This window comes from Biomphalaria glabrata, chromosome 4 (genome assembly GCF_947242115.1).
Source record: "Biomphalaria glabrata chromosome 4, xgBioGlab47.1, whole genome shotgun sequence".
Classification (NCBI taxonomy): Eukaryota; Metazoa; Mollusca; class Gastropoda; family Planorbidae; genus Biomphalaria; species Biomphalaria glabrata.
Window position 1 is genome coordinate 1,566,581 of NC_074714.1, and position 19,960 is coordinate 1,586,540.

Here is a 19,960-nt window from a genome sequence, read left to right on the forward strand (position 1 = left end):
GAAGCACTCAATGTTCTAGCACTCAATAGAATCCTCTGCTTACAGCTTTGATATTTCGGAACTTATAAAGAGTCATTGAACACGGCAATCTTCAACTAGCTGCTAAAACGTCAACAGTTTCAATGACAAACTGGCACAAAAGGCAAATTCTTATGGTTTTAATTGACTTGTGGACAGGACTCTTTACAATGTTATGATCAAAAGATTTTTTTTTTCAATGTTAACCGATCATCGAGTAACAATGCCTTAAAATAAGTACTTTCTTTTAACCAAAAGTCAAGATACGGAGTCTATCAAGATAAGTCTGATAAGAGATAAAAAGTATCAACCAAGTATATCATGATAAATGATCAATGGTATCTTATTAAGAGAAATAATTTTACCTTTAGTGTATGCAATAACATGATATGGAGGCAGTTTATTGTGTGTTCATGATAGTGTGTTCTAGTGTGTGCAAAGGAAGTGGATGATTCAGGAATGTGTACAATGAATGTAAACTTTATTTGTATATACATGCCTTGTTTTAACTAAAGAAAACGCGTAAATAATGACTTAGGGATTGGCTAGCAGTTTCAAACAGCTAGTACAACTAAAGCGGTGTAGGCATTTTATATTCTAAATGTAGCAGTAGACACTGGCTACGCCCGTTGATTTATTCCTAGGCTTTTTATTGTTTCTTATGGCCGGAACACCCCTTCTTTTCTCTTTCTTAAATTTCAATTTTAATAAAAAGTAAGAAAGTAAAGTTCCCTTTTCAGACCTTACGATCTATAGGGCAGATAATGTTAACGTCATCTGTTTCTGTGGCCAACGGTTGACGAGAAGGGTGTCATGTGGCCAGCACAATGACCACCCCCCTTTTACTTTCCCCAACTAATGTGAGATACCTATTAGATTTGGATGGACTCAGGGGTGCCCTAAAAATCCCGAGATTCAAAATCCCAGTCTTTACCGAGATTCGAACCAAGGACCCCAGGTTCGGAAGCCAAGCGCTTAGCCACTCAGCCACCGCGGCCCCCGAATTTTAATAAACGGGCCACTTATTAATGATACAACCTAACATACTTGTTTAGCCCCTATATTAGTGTCTGCCCCCCGAATTTTAATAAACGGGCCACAAACAACTACACTTTCTTTGCAAATCAAATATGTTGTCTTAGTATCATGTTCCACAAAAAAAAAAGGAAATATCCGTTTACTTGTCCTGCTAGATTCTAAATTCAGAGTCCATCTGTTGTTTCTTCGGCTCTCCCATTTCATAAACGTACACATGTTAAAGGTCATGGGACCAATCCATCAAAGAAAAAGTGAGGGCCTAACGTAGGTAAAGATACATTTTTCAATCTTTTTTTTTTTTTGGAGGGAGGGTATTTTCTACACTTTGTGCCGACGGTTCGGCGGGTCGGATGGAACCACGTCGCGGGCCGGATTTGGCTCGCGGGTCGTATTTTGAACATCACTGGATAATTCAAAGCTTGGTTTCAAAATGCTTTGTAGAACTGAAGAATAAAACTCTTCGTATTAAAAAAAAATCGAAGTTAAATTTGCAGTAAAACAAATATACTGTGGCTTTTTCTGTTTCGCTTTTTTGTAGAACATCTAGATATCTGACCAGCTTGATCGAAAATTGAAGAATACAAAATTATTTTTTTTTTAGAATGATTCAAGTATAACAAACAGATGCAAATACAAATATACTCCAACTGCCTGGTCGTGCGGTTTGCGCGCTGGACTGTCGTTTGGATTTATCGATGGTCCCGGGTTCAAACCCTGGCCGCTCCCATCCCCCGTCGTCCTGCGGGAGGTTTGGACTAGGAAGTAAACTATCTTCAACTCTGAAGGAACATCCGAAATATGTAAAAGCTCGGAATCCCTTGACCAAGCAAAATAATAACAATGCACAAGTTTAAACGATTTTGTATCTCATGTAAAAACAAAACAGACATTTATTTATTGGAGTTCTTGTCGCTCCTAAAACGTATTTGGGTGTTTTTGTTCATAAGCTTCGGAAAACAGAAAGCAACAAAGTCCGCGTAGAAAGTAAACCAAAGAAAACATTAAGAAACTGGAACAGACACAAAATAGAGCAGTGAGACTTTTTTTTTTATTATTATAGCTTTTATATAGCGCTACTTTTCATGCTTTTAGCATGCTCAGAGTGCTTTTGGTCCAATCTCTTTTGTGGACCAGTGGGGGGAGGGGGGGAGGGGGTATCTAGGTGTTGGTTTTCCGTAATGCCTTTAGGCGCTCAGTAAACACAGCTCTGCCCAAGTCGGGAGTCGAACCTTGAGCCCCCTTCATAGTTAGCCAAGCCAAGTTCAGGCGCACTTGGCCTCTCGACCACGCGTAGATTCATAATAAACGAATATTCACATTTGACTTGAGTAACACCTTTAGTAAAATCACTAAATTTAGAAAGCCTTCAGGAGAGAAGACTCAAAAGTAAAGTAGCAATTATTCATAAAACACTGAACCATAATCTTCAAATACGAAACCTAATAAAATACTCAAACACAAAGATAAAGGCACATCCCACACTCCGTACTCTAGGAGAGACCTATACAAATGCTTCTTCTTCCCTAGTGCTATTAGAGCATGGAATGGGTTGCCTGAGCTAGCCAGGAAAACCAGTGACTTGGAAGAATTTAAGTCATTGGTTAACATGCAAAGCTGAATGCATGACGCGTAGGACGTAATCATCTTCCTTTTTGAAGTAACGTCTGTATTATATAAGATAAGATAAGACTGCAGGTTTCGTGGAGTCAAACATCAATTTTGTCCTGCTCTGCCTAGGAATAAAACATGCTATAGATCTAAGTATCAAGCAATGAATCACGTTGCAATGAAATCTTAGCCATGTTAATTAAACAGTCGTTGTGTTGTAGCCCCATAGACAGTCTTCCTAATTAGTTGATGGTGTATAAGTGAATAAAACTTGCAGAAACTTCTATTAAAACAAAATTCAGCTTTTCTTATCAATCTTATTTCTATACGCGCAAGGGCGATGACTCATTCACTCACCTATCACCGATTCTCCCATTTCCGGTGGACGAAAAAAATACCAATATTTAACTTTTGTTATAGTTTCCTTGGGTCAAGAACAACTAAGATATCTTCACGATCAAAATCGCAGCGGTTACATTTACCAAAAATTTTTTTTAAGCGCAAATTTAAAAAAAATTTTTTTTTTTTGAAGCACACATATTGAAAAAGTACAAGATTATACTTTCTTTCATTTTTAGGCACTATTTAAAAATCTTTGAGCGAAAATTTGAATAGCGTTAATTGGCGCGAAACTAGCTTTTGTGAACATTGTAAACAAAAAATATTTTTGTTGTTGTCATATAAAGCCGACATAGACTGAAAAAGTGTTTTTGTGTGTGAAAATTTCTAAAAATACATTGAAATATTGGTATTACTTTATTATTAATTATTTATTATTACTTTATTATTTTGTGTGTTGAGAGAGGAGGTAAAACTAAAGATAATAAAATTCTTCAGTGAGTGTTTCGACGTGACAGTGATAACAAAACAATGGATCCGATCGGAAGCAACTCAGAGCCTATGAAATACTTTTATATTGAATTAAGAAGCCGAAGACTGGTCAGTGTTGTCTATGTTTCGGATGTTTCTTCAGAGCTGAATATCGACCATTGACCAGACCATCGAGACGACCGAAAGACAGACCAGCGCACATACCGCATGACCAGGCAGCCATCCAAAGCTGGTGTAAAAAAAAATGTTTGATGCTTTTGTAAATGTGAAGGCGCGGTGGCTGAGTGGTAAAGTTCTTGGCTTCCAAACCGGGGAGGGGGGGGGCGAGTTTGAATCCTAGTAAAGACTGGGATATTTAATTTCTGGATCTGTATGGCGCCTCTGAGTCCATAAATAAAATTAGTTGGTTAAAAGTTAAGGTGTTGGTCGTTGTGATAGCACCCTCGTTAACCGTGGGCCACAGAAACATGTGACCTTCACCTTATCTCCACTATAAACCACATGGTCTGAAAGGGGGGGGGGAATCTTACTATTTTAAATGTGTCGGTATAATGTAATGTAGGAATCCTTCATCTATAGATCTGTAGATTTATAAGAGATTCGTACCAAAAACTAAATTATCTTATCATTGTTGTGAGTAAATGCTTTCGTGAATAAAACAACATAAATGAACGTCACGTCAGAAGAGAAAAATTGAGAGAGAGAGAGAGAGAGAGAGAGAGAGAGAGAGAGAGAGAGAGAGAGAGAGAGAGAGAGAAAGAGAGTAAACTGTGTAAATGCCGGTCGATGTTATGGAGTTTCATAAAGGGATTTTCCAAAAGAAATAATAATAATAATATTGATAATAATCTTTATAATCCGTAGGGAAATTTGTCTTACAATTTGTGCATTACACCAAACAAAACATAACAACTATAGAAAACCATTACAAACCAGACTCGCTCATTATATACATGCGAAAAGTTAATATCAGAATGTTTCTATTTAATGATCAGACTGCCAGGAGAAACAGAAGAGATTTTGTGTCTGTTTGTCTTTGCTACAGGTGTCTTGTACCACTTTTGTGAATGTGATAATCAAACATTTATGAAACAAAAGATAAACGACCTAGTGGTGGAATGTTCGGACAAATGCGGAAGGTCAGTCATAAGCAACAATGGACCTCATTCACCAATCGTAAATAAACACATTTAGCCACGTCATAATAATGATAAAACAATCAAAAATACGTATCACGTGACATCCACTATGGATTACATAATTTGTATAGAAGAGATAGAGAACCACGTGGCTAAATGTTGTTTGTTTACGATTGGTGAATAAGGTCCATTTATAAACATTGAAAACGCTTTACTTTATTGGATTTCTTCAAGTCTTAGCTGTGCAAGTAGAATTTCACTAAACCTTTATTTAGAAAGATTGAGATGATCTAAACCAGGAGTTCTCAACCTGTGGGTCGCGACCCCCCTTGGGGGTCGATTGACGATTTGCCAGGGGTCGCCAATGACCATCGAAAAAAATGGATTGTTTTGTCTATTCTTCTATTGCAGTGTATGTGAGCAAAAGGGGGGGGGGGGTCGCGGCAGAGTGGGGCATTGTACAAAGGGGTCGCCGAGCTTAAAATGTTGAGAACCGCTGAATTCTAAACCAATGGAGTCCTGGGCCTAGTGTAATCGTCGTAGATATATCTTGAGTCTAGCTTAGTAAAGACGCCATTACTTCAAGTATCACGACCTACCTGTGTGCGGCATAGGTTTCTCTAGATAGAAGACAAACGGGAGGTAACTGAAACCACACTCAGGAGAGACAATCTGAAATAAAAGACCAAATAAACAACATAAAAAAACTAAGTAAAAAAACAACAACTATATAAACATATTCCCCATCTTATATAATATCCTATGATTTAGTATTTCTTCAAAAGAGAAGATAATTTCGTCCTACTCGTGTTCCTAGGTCAATCTAGTCATGTATGTTGATCCAGGCCCGGACTCGAGCCGCTGCAACCTATGCGGTCGCAGTTGTCCCCGCAAATTTTTAGCCCCCGCGATAATTCTAGGTGTGAATTGTTACATTGAATTATTAAAAACGTATATATATGCTAATTAAAGTGTTTCCGCGGTCTCCTGATTCTCCGAAGCCTCCTGCTTCTCCGGGGCCTCCTTCTTCTCCAGGGCCTCCTGGAAATCTCTTGTAATTGCAAAATATATCCAAAAGTCCAGGAAAGCTCCTGAAATTATTAAAATATCATGAAAACTAATTAAAATCTCACGAAAAATAGACGGAAATTATTAAAATCTGAAAACTCATGAAAAATAAAATTGACATTTTGCGGTGCCAATCTAACAAGAGAAAAAAAAAAACGGCAGTCAGCTTCTATTTCATAAAAAAATATTGCCAAAACGAATGTATTTTCTAATACAAAATCTTAATTTTGACGTTATGCTTATCCCTACCCAGACTCCGCTTCGCGCAATCCGTTTCGCATAGGGCCCCGGAATTGTTAGGGTCAATGACTTAAAAGTCTGCCAAGTCATTGGTTTTCCTGACTGACAAAAATATCATGGACAAATCTTCCAAAATAATTACTTGCTAACCTACCCACTAAAAGTGGATAGAACACCAACTAACAAGTGTTAGGAAACTTGAAGATCAACATATAACATCAGCCAACACTATGGCCACTCGTTACAGTACAGTGCTGGTTGACCTACACATCTAAACTACACACTGGTCATTCTCACAAATAAAAACATTGAGGGATATTTAAATATCAGAGGTCAAATAGAGTCATGCAGTCATAAGTATGAAGATACTGATACATGACACATTTGTGTTTAGTTTTCGATTTATAAGATCCTGTTTACATTATTTAAGAATAAAACATGGTAACATAGAAAAAGAAGAAATTGAATATGGGCAATGTGGAGCCGACAAAAGGTGACTGAAAGAAAAACGTACGAAAAGAAAAAGAGGAAAATTTTTAACTAAGCAGCTAAACTTAGCAATGTCAAGGTCGTGATATCGAAAGATCGCTACTGCCAACTAACTAATACCAATTACTTTGTTCTATCTTATCTTATCTTATATAATACAGACGTTACTTCAAAAAAAAAAAAGATGATTACGTCCTACGCGTCATGCATTTAGTCATGCATATTAACCAATGACTTAAATTCTGCCAAGTCATTGGTTTTCCTGGCTGGCTCAGGCAACCCATTCCATGCTCTAATAGTACTAGGGAAGAAGGAGTATTTGTACAAATTTGTCCTAGCATATGAGACGAGAAATGTGCCTTTATCTTTGTGTCTTTCAGAGTATTTGATTAAATTTTGTTTTTGTATTTGAAGATTATGGTTCAGTGTTTTATGTATAATTGCTACTTTTGAGTCTTCTGTCCTGAAGGCTTTCTAAAATTAGTGATTTTACCAAAGGTGTTACTCTAGTCAAATGGGAATATTCGTTTGTTATGAATCTCACTGCTCTATTTTGTGTCTGTTCCAGTTTCTTAATGTTTTCTTGAGTTGAAGGGTCCCAAACAGAGGATGCGTATTCTATTATTGGCCTAACCAAGGTTAAATAACATTTTAGTTTTATGTTCTTATTTGATTTATAGAAATTTCTCCCTTTCATTGTAACAAAACTTTCAGATTTTTTGTTGTACAACTGCATAACAGAAAAAAAAGAGGGGGGGGGAGAGGACCACCAGTGTTGACTACGATAATAGTTTCAAAAGCTAATATGTAGAGATCATAATTTGAAACTCTGTCCCCCATCATCAGATCTATGTGTAACTATATCCTTCTCACCGGCAGATGTCTACCTCACGTGATTAAACCGCTAAAAGCAGGAGTGGACAGCAGTGAGGTGTGGAGAAGGGGAGGGGGGGAGACAGCAACAGGACGACTGGACAGAAGAAGTTCACTGCTGGCCAGGTAACAACTCGGTCACGCACTACTCGGGATGTCCTTAGTGATCTTATCTTCTTATAAAATACAGACGTTACTTCAAAAAAGAAGATGATTACGCCGTACTAGTTTCCACCAAGAGGTCTGTTGTCCCAAAGTTGCCCAGAGTGCTGACCGCTGTCCACGCGCTAAGGTTGATAGTCAGGACTATGGTCTGTCATGCAGGAATCTTTTGCAAGCATTTCTCACACTTCCCATTCTCGGATAAAGTTGAAACTTTGCATAATTCTTCAATAAAAAAAAAAAAAACAATACTAGAATATGCATTATCTGTTTGGGACCCATCAACTCAAGAAAACATTAAGAAACTGGAACACACACAAAATAGAGCAGTGAGATTCATTTGACTAGAGTAACACCTTTAGTAAAATCACTAAATTTAGAAAGCCTTCAGGATAGAAGACGCAAAAGGAAAGTAGCAATTGAACATAAAACATTGAACTACAATCTTCAAATACAAAAAAAAATCTAATAAAATACTCAGAAAGACACATTCCTCGTTCCATATGCTAGGACAAATTTGTACAAATGCTCCTTATCTATATCCTTCTTCCTAGTGCTATTAGAGCATGGAATGGGTTGCCTGAGCTAGCCAGGAAAACCAGTGACTTAGCAGAATTTAAGTCATTGGTTAATATGCATGACTAAATGCATGACGCGTAGGACGTAATCATCTTTTTTTTTTTTAACTAACGTCTGTATTATGCAAGATAAACTTGAATCAAGCAGAAAATTGACCAATTAGTTAATGAATTAGTGGTCATTTTTTGTTCAATATGAAAGGGAAATAATTCATGCAGTATTGAGAAATATGCAGTAAATGCGTAGCTATTTCACTTACGTAAGATGTTTTTCTTCCAATACTTTTTAATTTTTATTTATCGAAAACCTAAAACGCTAGATTTTAATTTAACACACAAAAAGCAGGGGTGGGTGGGGAGTCTGTGGGTAGTGGCATAAACCGCTGGTCCACCTGACAAGTGTTGGGGGGGGGGTGAGCTCGAATCTTGGTGTAAACCAGAAATATTTCATTGAGATTTACTGATCTCCCTAAGGCAACGCTTTCCAAGATACCCCCAACAACATGCGAACAAAAAGATTGAATCAGAACGCCCTGGACCTTCTACAGCAGGGGTTCTCAACCTGTGGGTCGCGACCCCCTTGGGGGGTCGATTGACGATTCGCCAGGGGTCGTCTTAGACCATCGAAACTATGGATTGTTATAGTCTACTCTTCTAGTGCTGTATTTGTGTGTCGGGGGGGGGGGGAGTCGCCGCAGAGTGGAGGATTGTAAAAAGGGGTCGCCGAGCATAAAAGGTTGAGAACCGCTGTTCTACAGTATGATATATAAGTTTAAAAAAAAAAAACACTGGTAAGTGAGTGAGATAGGTGTGACTGGTTGACTAGTGATGGAAAAAAAACAACACCCTTATTAAGCATTTAAAGTGACGAGTGACCTCGGTAGATAGTTCGCAGGGGAAGAGCAATGTTCTTTTAACTCTTTCTCTCCGAAATTATTTACCACATTCTGGTGGAATCAACGTTGGTATCGTCAGTTAGGAGAGAAAGAGTTAATCTCCCTTCCAAGCGTAGAACTCTTTTTGAAAAGAAAAGCTGAGATAAAGAACGTCGAAAAAAAATAATAAGATAAGATAAAAGATAAGATAATTTTATTGGTGACGACAAGTAGTGCAAGAGATTCTCTGTTAGTGAAGGCTCTGTGTATTTTTTGTTCACAAGCTAATAACAAACCTAGATCTGATAAATCTAGATGTAGGCGTCAATCTCTAAGCCCATGTGATACTCGTAAAGCCGATCATGTGACTCGCCAACTTTAATAATAAATTTTTCTATCGAAAAAGAAAATCTTAATTCTAGATTCAAAGTTTAATGTTAAAACTGAAAATAGTTGATGCCAGCATGTCTGTGCATGACACAAAGATAAAAGCACATTTCTTATTCCATATGCTAGGACTAATTCTACCCTAATGAGGCCTATTGCTATCAGCGAGGGAAAACAATTATTTGATTAACATGCGCGAACGTTATTTTTTTTTTTGGTTCTATTCTTTGTTAAGTTATATATATATTTTTAAAGGAACGTCTGTATTAAGATAAGATAAGATAATAAGATAAGACTCTATTACTAACTACATTTGACCCGTCTGGATGCCTGGTCGTGAGGTTAGCACGCTGAAATACCGTTCGGATGTATCGATGATAAATCGTCCGCCGGGAGGTTCGAACTTAAGTAAATTATCTTCAACTCTGAAGGAACATCCGAGACATGTAACAAACAAACAGTGATCACTTGTATATAAGAATGGCTTTATTGTTACTGTGGCGTTGTTGCTTTGAGAGTCGTTGTATTTGTAATATTATTTCTCAGTACTATTTATCCTTGGTTAGGCCAATAATAGAATATGCATCCTCCGTTTGGGACCCCACAACTCAAGAAAACATTAAGAAACTGGAACAGACACAAAATAGAGCAGTGAGATTCATAACAAACGAATATTCACATTTGACTAGAGTAACACCTTTAGTAAAATCACTAAATTTAGAAAGCCTTTAGGACAGAACACTCAAAAGTAAAGTTGCAATTATACATAAAACACTGAACCATAATCTTCAAATACAATAACAAAATTTAATAAAATACTCTGAAAGACACAAAGATAAAGGCACATTCCTCGTCCCATATGCTAGGACAAATTTGTACAAATACTCCTTCTTCCCTAGTGCTAATAGAGCATGGAATGGGTTGCCTGAGCTAGCCAGGAAAACCAGCGACTTGGCAGAATTTAAGTCATTGGTTAATATGCATGACTAAATGCATGACGCGTAGGACGTAGGCTAATCATCTTCTTTTTTTTTTTTGAAGTAACGTCTGTATTATATAAGATAAGATAAGATAAGATCCATATTGAAAAAAAAAACTGATCAAAAAGATCAACCAAACATGATATCATATTTATCACGTGATCTTATTGATAAAACAACGAAAAAAAACTGTCACTTGACAACCATCATGAATGAAACATTAGATCGTAAATTATATAGAAGAGATAGAGCACCACGTGGCTAAATGTTGTCTGTTTATGATTGGGGAATGAGGTCCGTTGAATGAGACGAAGCCTAAACCAAACATACTTTCACAATGATCTCTAGAAAAATAAAACGTGGTGTCTAAAAGTACAATGAATTTCAATTTTCCACTGCTGCCCATCATTTGCCTTGAGATCTATATAATAGACATAACAGCCTGTACGCTGTATAGAAAAATCTGATTTCATCATTGCCTTCACGGTAATCGAGTTAGATTTAAGGGTAACAGACAAGAATGAGTTGATTTAAGTTTTGTAAAACAGGCACTTTGCGGTACACACAATCTCCTATATTTATCAACCCTACAAATTTAAATTTCACGACTGTATTCAACAAGTTCGAGAAATATGTTCATAGATGTAGTAACTACTAACTCCGTCTACCAAAATTGTGTCCCTTTTTTATTTTAAAATTAAATATTTGTATTGTATTTACAGACATGTAAACCTTTTTTAAAATTTATAAACAATTGGAAAAAGGCAAGTTTGTTTTTCGTAAAGATCCCGCACATTGGATAGAGTTTACAAAAATTCTCATTGTTCTCTAAAAAGTCTAAACCGACAATAAAGGATGTCCATTGGTGAATTCAAGTTCCCTGTAATAAATGTGTGTATGACTGGTTCGTATTGTCTCCCTTTATATCCTTGTTCTGCCGTTTTCTTTAAGTGTTTAAAATGTAATGAACTTGTCACATGGAACGTGTCATCGCGAGTGTCCAAAGTCTCCTGGTCATCAAGGTCCAGGTCTGGCCTTAGTTATTGACCATAAAGTTCTATTGACCTTACATAACATGTTTTTGGTGGACTTGTAATGAGCGTGACAATGGTCCTAATTGACCATCAACCTTAGCGCGTGGACAGCGGTCAGCACTCTGTACAACAGACCTCCTGGTGGAAACTAAGGACATCCCGTGAAGTGCGTGACCGAGTTGTTACCTGGCAAGCAGTGAACTTCTTGTGTCCAGTCGTCCTGCCTTTGTCTCCCCCCCCCCCCCCCAACTCCGCACTGCTTGGCCACTCCTGCGTTTTGGCGGCTTTATCAATTGAGATGGACAGCTGCAGTGAGAAGTAGGCCTATATAGTTGCACATAGATCCACCGATGGATGACAAGATTTCAAATTATGATCTCTGCAGATTTAGTTTTGCATCTACTATCAAAGTCAACTCAAAAAAAAAAAACTGGTCGTCCTCCCCCCCCCCCTTTTTTTTTTCTGTAATGCAGTTAAAAAAACAAAAAAACCCGTAAAGCGTTGGACTTAGAATTTATTGAGGAGATAAAGCCCTAAACCGCACTATCATCATCATCATATCTCCTTTGCGTTCTTCATGGAACATAGGGACTCAGTAAAAACACGCCACTCTCCACGGTCTCTTGCTAGTTTTTTTTTAACGGCTTCCCAGCTCTTTCCTGTCCTCTCTAGCAGAGCTTTCAACAAAATATTACTATTATTATAATAGTATGTAAGGATAGTTTCAGTTTTATGTTAGTCATTTTGAAAAAAACAAAAACAACTAGCCTTTCTTTTTTTTACTTAGGCTCTGCAGTGAATAAACGTAGCTTGTTACCCCCCTTCGTCGAAAAAAAAATTATGTTGTTTAGCTTCACAGTTGACAAAATCATCCCTGCACATAAATGCAGTACTACTTTGATACACTAATTAGACACAGATTTACCTATAAGCAACATAAGCTATAGCCTAAGGGCGCCCACATGCCCCCCCCCCCAAAATGATTCCAGTTATATTTTCAATCATTTTGATATGATATTTGATAGTGTGGGCTTTTGGCACATCTGCACAATTTAGGCCATGTCGCGCCCAATGGAGCTAATGTATAATTGCCCCAGGACCCCATTTCTCAAATTGCATAGGGTCTTATCAAATCTAAATCCGGTCCAGTGAACGGCTATATTTGAAATATCTTCTTCGTAATGGAAGATATCTAATTTTCCATGGACTCCAAAGATGTCCACCTTGAAAAGCCTATTTAAAAAAAGGTTCTATTGAGAACTATTTGAAGTGATAAGCCATTATTTGACTTATAAATATTAATTAAATAATTAAATAATTCCAAGCGCACGTTTCCCTAGTACTGTTGTAATTTATTCCAATATTTATGTATATTCTGGGTTTTTAAATCATTCTTATGAAGCATTAAGTAAATTAGAACAAATAAAAAAAAAGAAGCTTATCTAAGGGAAAGAAATCCGCACGTACAACTAAATGTCTCAATAATGTAAAAAAAATTTCCTTTATTTGATACCAGACAAAATAATTACCAGTAATTAATTGACTAAGTAGTTAATCTTTTTTGTTGATTCCTATCTTGTCTATGCCAATGAATAATTGTGCGAAATTTCAACTTGATCCGAGAATGGGTGTGGAGGACATAACGTGTACAAACAGGGGCGGACTGGCTATATGGGCAGTCGGGCAAATGCCCGGTGGGCCGGTACCCTAATGGGCTGGTAGGGCCACAAAAGGGTCGCATGGATGCCACTATGGCACGCATCAGATTGTTAAAGGTTTTATAAAACCTTATAAAAGGGCCTTCTGAAAGTTAAAATTGTGTTTAAAAATAAAAATACTCCACAGTGTGAAGCTATTTTAATCTAACACATTTTCCTAAATATTGTAATAGCCTTCATCCGTAAATAGTGCTACTAGTGGGCTTTCTCCTTTTAGGGCCTATACATACTTAGCGATTAAAAAGCAACATAAGGCCTACACTTCTATAAAGATTTAGAGTTTACTGTATGCATGCATACCGACACATTATCATACTGACAGAAAGGCCTAGAATTGGGTGTCCATCAATATGATATACAAAATATTGTCCGGATTGTATAGAAATGCCCGGGCCGATTTCGACACCCAGTCCGCCTCTGTGTACAAACCTTTTTTACCCGACAAACAGAGTGAGTTGATACAAGCTTTGTAAAAAGGATTCTACTTTCAAATGAACTGTCTATCTGTAAGCCATCGTGCCATTACGTGGTTTGGCAACTTTGTCAACCAAGCGAATCCGTTCAAACTCTTTTCCAGTTGCCGCGGCAGTGTGACAGTTATGGTCACTAGCAGCAGGTGGTACAAGGACTGGACATAAAACTCGCGATGGTCAGTTGATGTCTGCTTTGAATCGCGATCGTTATCAGATGGAAAGGGCGAGAGCTGGACGCTGTAGTCTGGCGGACATTGGGACAGCCGTTTTACTGCCGGTGATGGTCGCTGGGCAGCTAGAAGTCCCTTGTAATTAGCCAGAAGTTTGTAATGAAGTCCTCGGGTAATTAAAAAAAATAAGGTCGCAATCCCAGATGCCCTGAAAGATTAATCTGAGTATTTAAAACGGAAGTTGGATTAGTCACGTGGTACTGACTAAATACTTTAAACCAAGCAGAAATAACACGGTTAAGTCAGTTTCAAACATGCCTCGCTTTCAAAACGAGGTTGACGTACACAAAAAAAACACAATTTATTGGAGATTTTCATATATGGCTGATACCTATAAATAGCTTTCTGTTTGGTGCATCTGGTGTGCAATAGGAACAGTTGTTAAAACTATATATTTTAGTCGATGCATTCATCGTTATATTTGATAAGATAATTTGTGCTCACACTTTAGCTCTGCAGAATGAAATGTCTATACTCTTTCACCAGTGGACTCTTCAACTCAAGAAAACATTAAGACACTAGAACAGACAATAAATAGAGCAGTGAGATTCATGACAAACGAATATTCACATTTGACTAGAGTAACACCTTTAGTAAAATAACTCAATTTAGAAAGTCTTCAGGATAGAAGACTCGAAAGTAAAGTAGCAATTATACATAAAACACTGAACCATTATCTTCAAATACAAAAACAAAATTGAATAAAATACTCAGAATGACACAAAAATAAAGGCACATTCCTCATTCCATATGCTAAGACAAATTTGTACAAATACTCCTTCTTTCCTAGTGCTATTAGAGCATGGAATGGGTTGCCTGAGCTAGCCAGGAAAACCAGTGACTTAGCAGAATTTAGGTTTTTGGTTAATAAGCATGACTAAATGCATGAGGCGTCTGACGTAATTATCTTCTTTTTTGAAGTAACGTCTGTATTATATAAGATAAGATAAGATAGAACAAAGTAATTTGTATTAGTTAGTTGGCAGTAGCGATCTTTCGATATCACGACCTTGACTTTGTTAAGTTTAGCTGCGTACGTTTTTCTTTCAGTCACCTTATGTCGGCTCCCCATTGCCCATATTCAATTTCTTCTTTTTCTATGTTACCATGTTTTATTCTTAAATAATGTAAACAGGATCTTATAAATCGAAAACTAAACACAAATGTGTCATGTATCAGTATCTTCATACTTATGACTGCGTTGGTCTGTCCATCGTAATGACTGGATGACTCTATTTGACCTTTGATATTTAAATACACTCAATGTTTATATTTGTGAGAATGACCAGTGTGTAGTTTAGATGTGTAGGTCAACTAGCACTGTACTGGTAACGAGTGGCCAGAGTGTTGGCTGATGTTATATGTTGATCTTCATGTTTTCTAACACTTGTTAGTTGGTGTTCTATCCACTTTTAGTTGGTAGGTTAACAAGCAATTTTTTGGGGGAAAATGTGTACATGATATTTTGGAAGCTATAGCTAATTAAGCAGAATTAGGCTACACAGTTTGTGTACTATTTGTTAACTTTAGGGCCAGTGTCTGGGTGTTAACTGGGTTTTTAACTGTGACTGTCTTGTGAGAAGATGAAGTTTGTATGACCCCGGTATGACCCCGGAATTGAAGAACCCGTACGAAAAGCAGATAAGTTGATACTAAGGTAGCTGTATGCTGATACAAGACTCTTGAGTTACGTCAACTAAAGTAAAGTTCCCCTTTCAAACCTTATGATCTATAGGGCAGATGATGTAAAGGTCATCTGTTTCCGTGGCCTACGGTTAACGAGGGTGTCATGTGGCTATCACAACGACCTGGGTGTCAATTAATAATACAATAATTAGTTTCTATGTTCCTGACATCATGAAAAGCCCATATTGATAATAGGCATGTTTTAATAAATAGCTCTGCGCACAGTGTTTTTCAAATCACGGAACTATTGTATGGAAAATGACTCTTTTAATTATTTATTTTTATAAATAAATGATATAGTTTAAAATAAAGTTTAGATGGACATGCATAAAGTAGAGCCTGTAAAGGACATAAATGGAAAAATATGCAGATCGCAACTTGGTCTGTGTAGATATGTGAAATGCGACACTCACCCTTAATCTTCGGAATCGAAGACATTGCCATTTCACAATAATTAGATCTAGCGTTTTGGTTTTCGATAGTTCTATAAAAAAAAAAACAACAACAACATCAGGTACTATCTCGACAGACTTTTAAAAAAACGTACAGTAGATTGCTGCTTGCTGGTAAACCGTGTGACTATATGGCTTAGCCTGTTTAGCTTTGAATTTATATATTTGTTTACGTTTGTTTGGTTGGTTGATATCTAAACGCATAATATTTTACAAATAAAAAATAAAAAGAATGTTTTATTGGTACAAAACAACATTTTAACTAGAAAGTCCACTTCACCATTACTACTATAACAATAACAATATCGGCGCAAACAACATGCACACAAAAGAGAGAAACAGTACACACACATACACACACACAACCGGTGCTTAATGAATTTGTCTCCAGTGTTATTCTGTGGACCTGGAAACACACAGACTGACAGTGGAATAAAAGATTTTTTAAAATTAGTGATATAAATTTAAATGACAGACTACAATCACTTTGCAATAGTTTCTTTAAAATTTACCTCAAATAGGCTACTCTTCATTCAAGATTTAGGGGATGTACTGTAAAGAAAGCAATTTACAAAATGTTGGTCTGTTTTTCGCTATTTAGTCTTTAGAATCCAACTATGTTTGCTTTACAATTCCTCTTACTTTGTACAACGCCTCTACATACAGCTAGTCTAAGCGTTTACATGTATTTAGCGTACAGAAATAATAAGGCTTGTCTTCGAGTCCGAATGATTAATAACACAGCCAAAAATTGTCTTACTGACCGATGCCAAAACAGTCCTTCAAAGCCTGAAAAACTCGGAAACTTCCTAAAGGAGCAACAACAGCAAGGAAATTGTTCTTTAATGGATTCCAGCATACATTGAATTAGAATGTAATGAAAAAGCAGACATACTGGGCAATACTGGCTAAAGATGGGAGATGGAACAAACAAATGAAAATCCCTCTCTACCCAGAAGAAATGACAAAAATAATAGAGAGTAGAATAAATAACAATTGGACCATCCCACATTCCAATTACAAGAAAAAGGACGCCTATTATAAGGTATCTCGACATGACCAACGCATAATTTTTCGACTCAGAACCGACACAACAGAATAAGACAACATGTTTCTGAAGCTAAAAGTCCGGACTCGCGAAACTTGCCATTGTGGAGCATTACCAGAGAATGCTGACCATGTCCTTCAAAGCAGTATACTTTATCAAGAGGCTCCGAACTAATTCTGGCCCCGAAACCCTCCTATAGAAAAAAATCTATACCGAGAACTGCCTGATCTGGAAAGCACTGCGCAGTTCATCTCAGATATAGGATTACTGATCTGAACCCTCCGACATGTCAAATGAGAACGAAGAAGAAGAAAGAAGAAGTCTTAGAGGAATGCAGTATTTCTGTGTAGGCTACGGAAATAAATGTACACAATCTTCATTTATACATGTACGAAGTGTAAGCCTATAGTGTGCATAATCAATGCTTATAAGTACATTTAGTGTACACATACATTTACTAAATCTACAACTATACTGATAAGTACAAAGTCTAAACCTATAGATGTGTTTTGTCTACCCCTCAATATGCATTTACATATAGTGCATTTTGGAACTATAGATGTATATAAAATACAATTATACATGTAATTATATTATGTACATCTTTGTGTACTTTAACAATGAGATTGTGTTATTCTCTGATAAAGAAGAAAGACCATCCCTTGTACACATTGTATGGAAACTCATAGTAGGCTACTCAGAGCTTAGCAAGATATTCAAATTAAAACATATAAAAATAAAACAATACAAGTTTTGATTCGATGTATTACTAATATTTAGAAAACACTATACATGTTTAAAGAATTTTATAAAAGAAAATTACTTCAATGTAAAATTGAAACTGTCTCTAAAATATTAAAGTAAAATGCATTTTACTAGCTTAGGACAAAATTATCATAGATGTAATAATCGTCTCTTTCGAAAGAACATCTGTAATTAATAAGATAAGATAAAAAAAGATTACTAATTTCTGTAAAGACTCGAATTAAGTCAACACTAAATGTCTAGTCCAGGTTCTTACACATAGATCTCTATGTACACAAAAAGTGTTTAATGACTATTAAAGTTGTTTTTTTTTTACAATTAAGAGGCCTGCTTTGGCTGTCTGGTTGTGTGATATGCGTTCCGAACTATTATCTCAATGGAGAAGGGTTCAAACCCGGCTGTTTGCTTGAAAATATTTAAAAAAATATTTTTCATTTAAAAATGTGTATGACATTTGTAAACATTGAATAAAAAGATTTGAATTTAAACAGGGAAGAGTTGCATAGGACGTAATATCTTTTACTTTTAGGAACGTCTGTAATTTATAAGATAAGATAAGAACTGATAAAATAAATCTTGAAACCGAACTAAAAGTAGTACTTATATATATATTTTTTTTGTGCAAAGAAAACGAATACAATTTTTACAAAGGCTAACAAAGACCAGAGGCGAAAAGCCCTGAATCCCGAAGAAAAGAAGCACGGTTAGATTGAATGTGTACCATTTAAATTCCTCGTGAGTAGGTATTAGTTGTACAAAAGGGGAGCTGTAATAGTTCTTATCTTATATAATACAGACGTTACTTCAAAAAAGAAGATGATTACGTCCTATGCGTCATGCATTCAGTCATGCATATTAACCAATGACTTAAATTCTTCCAAGTCACTGGTTTTCCTGGTTAGCTCAGTCAACCCATTCCATGCTCTAATAGCACTAGGGAAGAAGGAGTATTTGTACAAATTTGTCCTAGCATATGGAATGAGGAATGTGTCTTTATCTTTGTGTCATTCTGAGTATTTTATTAAATTTTGTTTTTGTATTTGAAGATTATGGTTCAGTGTTTTATGTATAATTAATACTTTACTTTTGCGTCTTCTGTACTGAAGGCTTTCTAAATTTAGTGATTTAACTAAAGGTGTTACTCTAGTCAAATGTGAATATTCGTTTGTTATGAATCTCACTGCTCTATTTTGTGTCTGTTCCAGTTTCTTAATGTTTTCTTCACTAGTATCTGATCAACCAAGAACTTTATGTCAAAGTCAATTTCTTTTTGGTCATATTTTTTGGTATCTAATGTCAACAAACTCTTACACAGTCATGTATAAAAACACATTTGATTAGCAGTCCACGAGTTCCAAATAATAACACTGAATGTCAACTAGTTTGTCCGTCTAGGTCAGCGGTTCTCAACCTTTTAAGCCCGGCGACCCCTTTTTACAATCCCCCACTCTGCCGCGACCCCCCTCCCCCCCCCCCACACACACATACAGCAATACAGTCGTTTACCCCTGCAGCAGTAAATCTTTTTTTTTTTTTGAGTCTTTGAACATACAGCAATAGAAGAGTAGACAATAACAATCCATATTTTCGATGGTCTTAGCCGACCCCTGGCAAATCGTCATTCGACCCCCAAAGGGGGTCGCGAGCCACAGGTTGAGAACCCTTGGTCTAGGTATACGCAATACCAGTACTGGTCACTGAAAACAAGCCCACCCACTATTTCAAGACCCTTTTCTCTTTGGTCCAAATAATTGGAATATAAGAATAGTAAGATTCCTAAAAATGTGATTGTGTGTCGATGTTTTTGGTACAGGAGTTAATAATGATTAATTATTTAAATTGCTAGTTTTGAAGCATGTGACATACAATAGCAATCTAATTTATATATATATATATATATATATATATATATATATATATATATATATATATATATATATATATATATAACTTTCTTTCTAAAAATACTCGCAGCTCTTTGTCTAATCGCTCTTTTATTTTTCTATACAAATTAAGTTTGTTAAAGAAATTATCGTCTGTTTTTACTGAATGACAAAGTTCTCGTTCTTGAATTTCAAATAATGTCTCTGTTTTGTGATGACCTAAATGTCAACCGGACGTTGGTCAAAGACATTATCTGGGCCCAAGAGAGAATTTAAAAAAAAACAGAACACTTTGACCTAAAGGAAGTGGCTATCGCGTGGTCATCTCGATTTAAGTCTTTGATTCCTTTCAGAGCTAGCCGCTCTCTTTGAGAACATGAGCTTT

General features: G+C 36.5%; 1 protein-coding gene across 1 annotated transcript in view; it reads right to left on the bottom strand.

Annotated features, from left to right (window-relative positions):
* LOC106078746 (uncharacterized) overlaps positions 1-19,960 on the bottom strand; it is a 55,825-nt gene that overhangs the window by 21,819 nt on the left and 14,046 nt on the right. The window contains exon 2 of the mRNA XM_056027757.1: positions 5,234-5,306. Coding sequence (XP_055883732.1) covers positions 5,234-5,246 — 13 coding nt within the window. The 5' untranslated portion in view covers positions 5,247-5,306. The remainder of the gene's footprint in view (positions 1-5,233; positions 5,307-19,960) is intronic.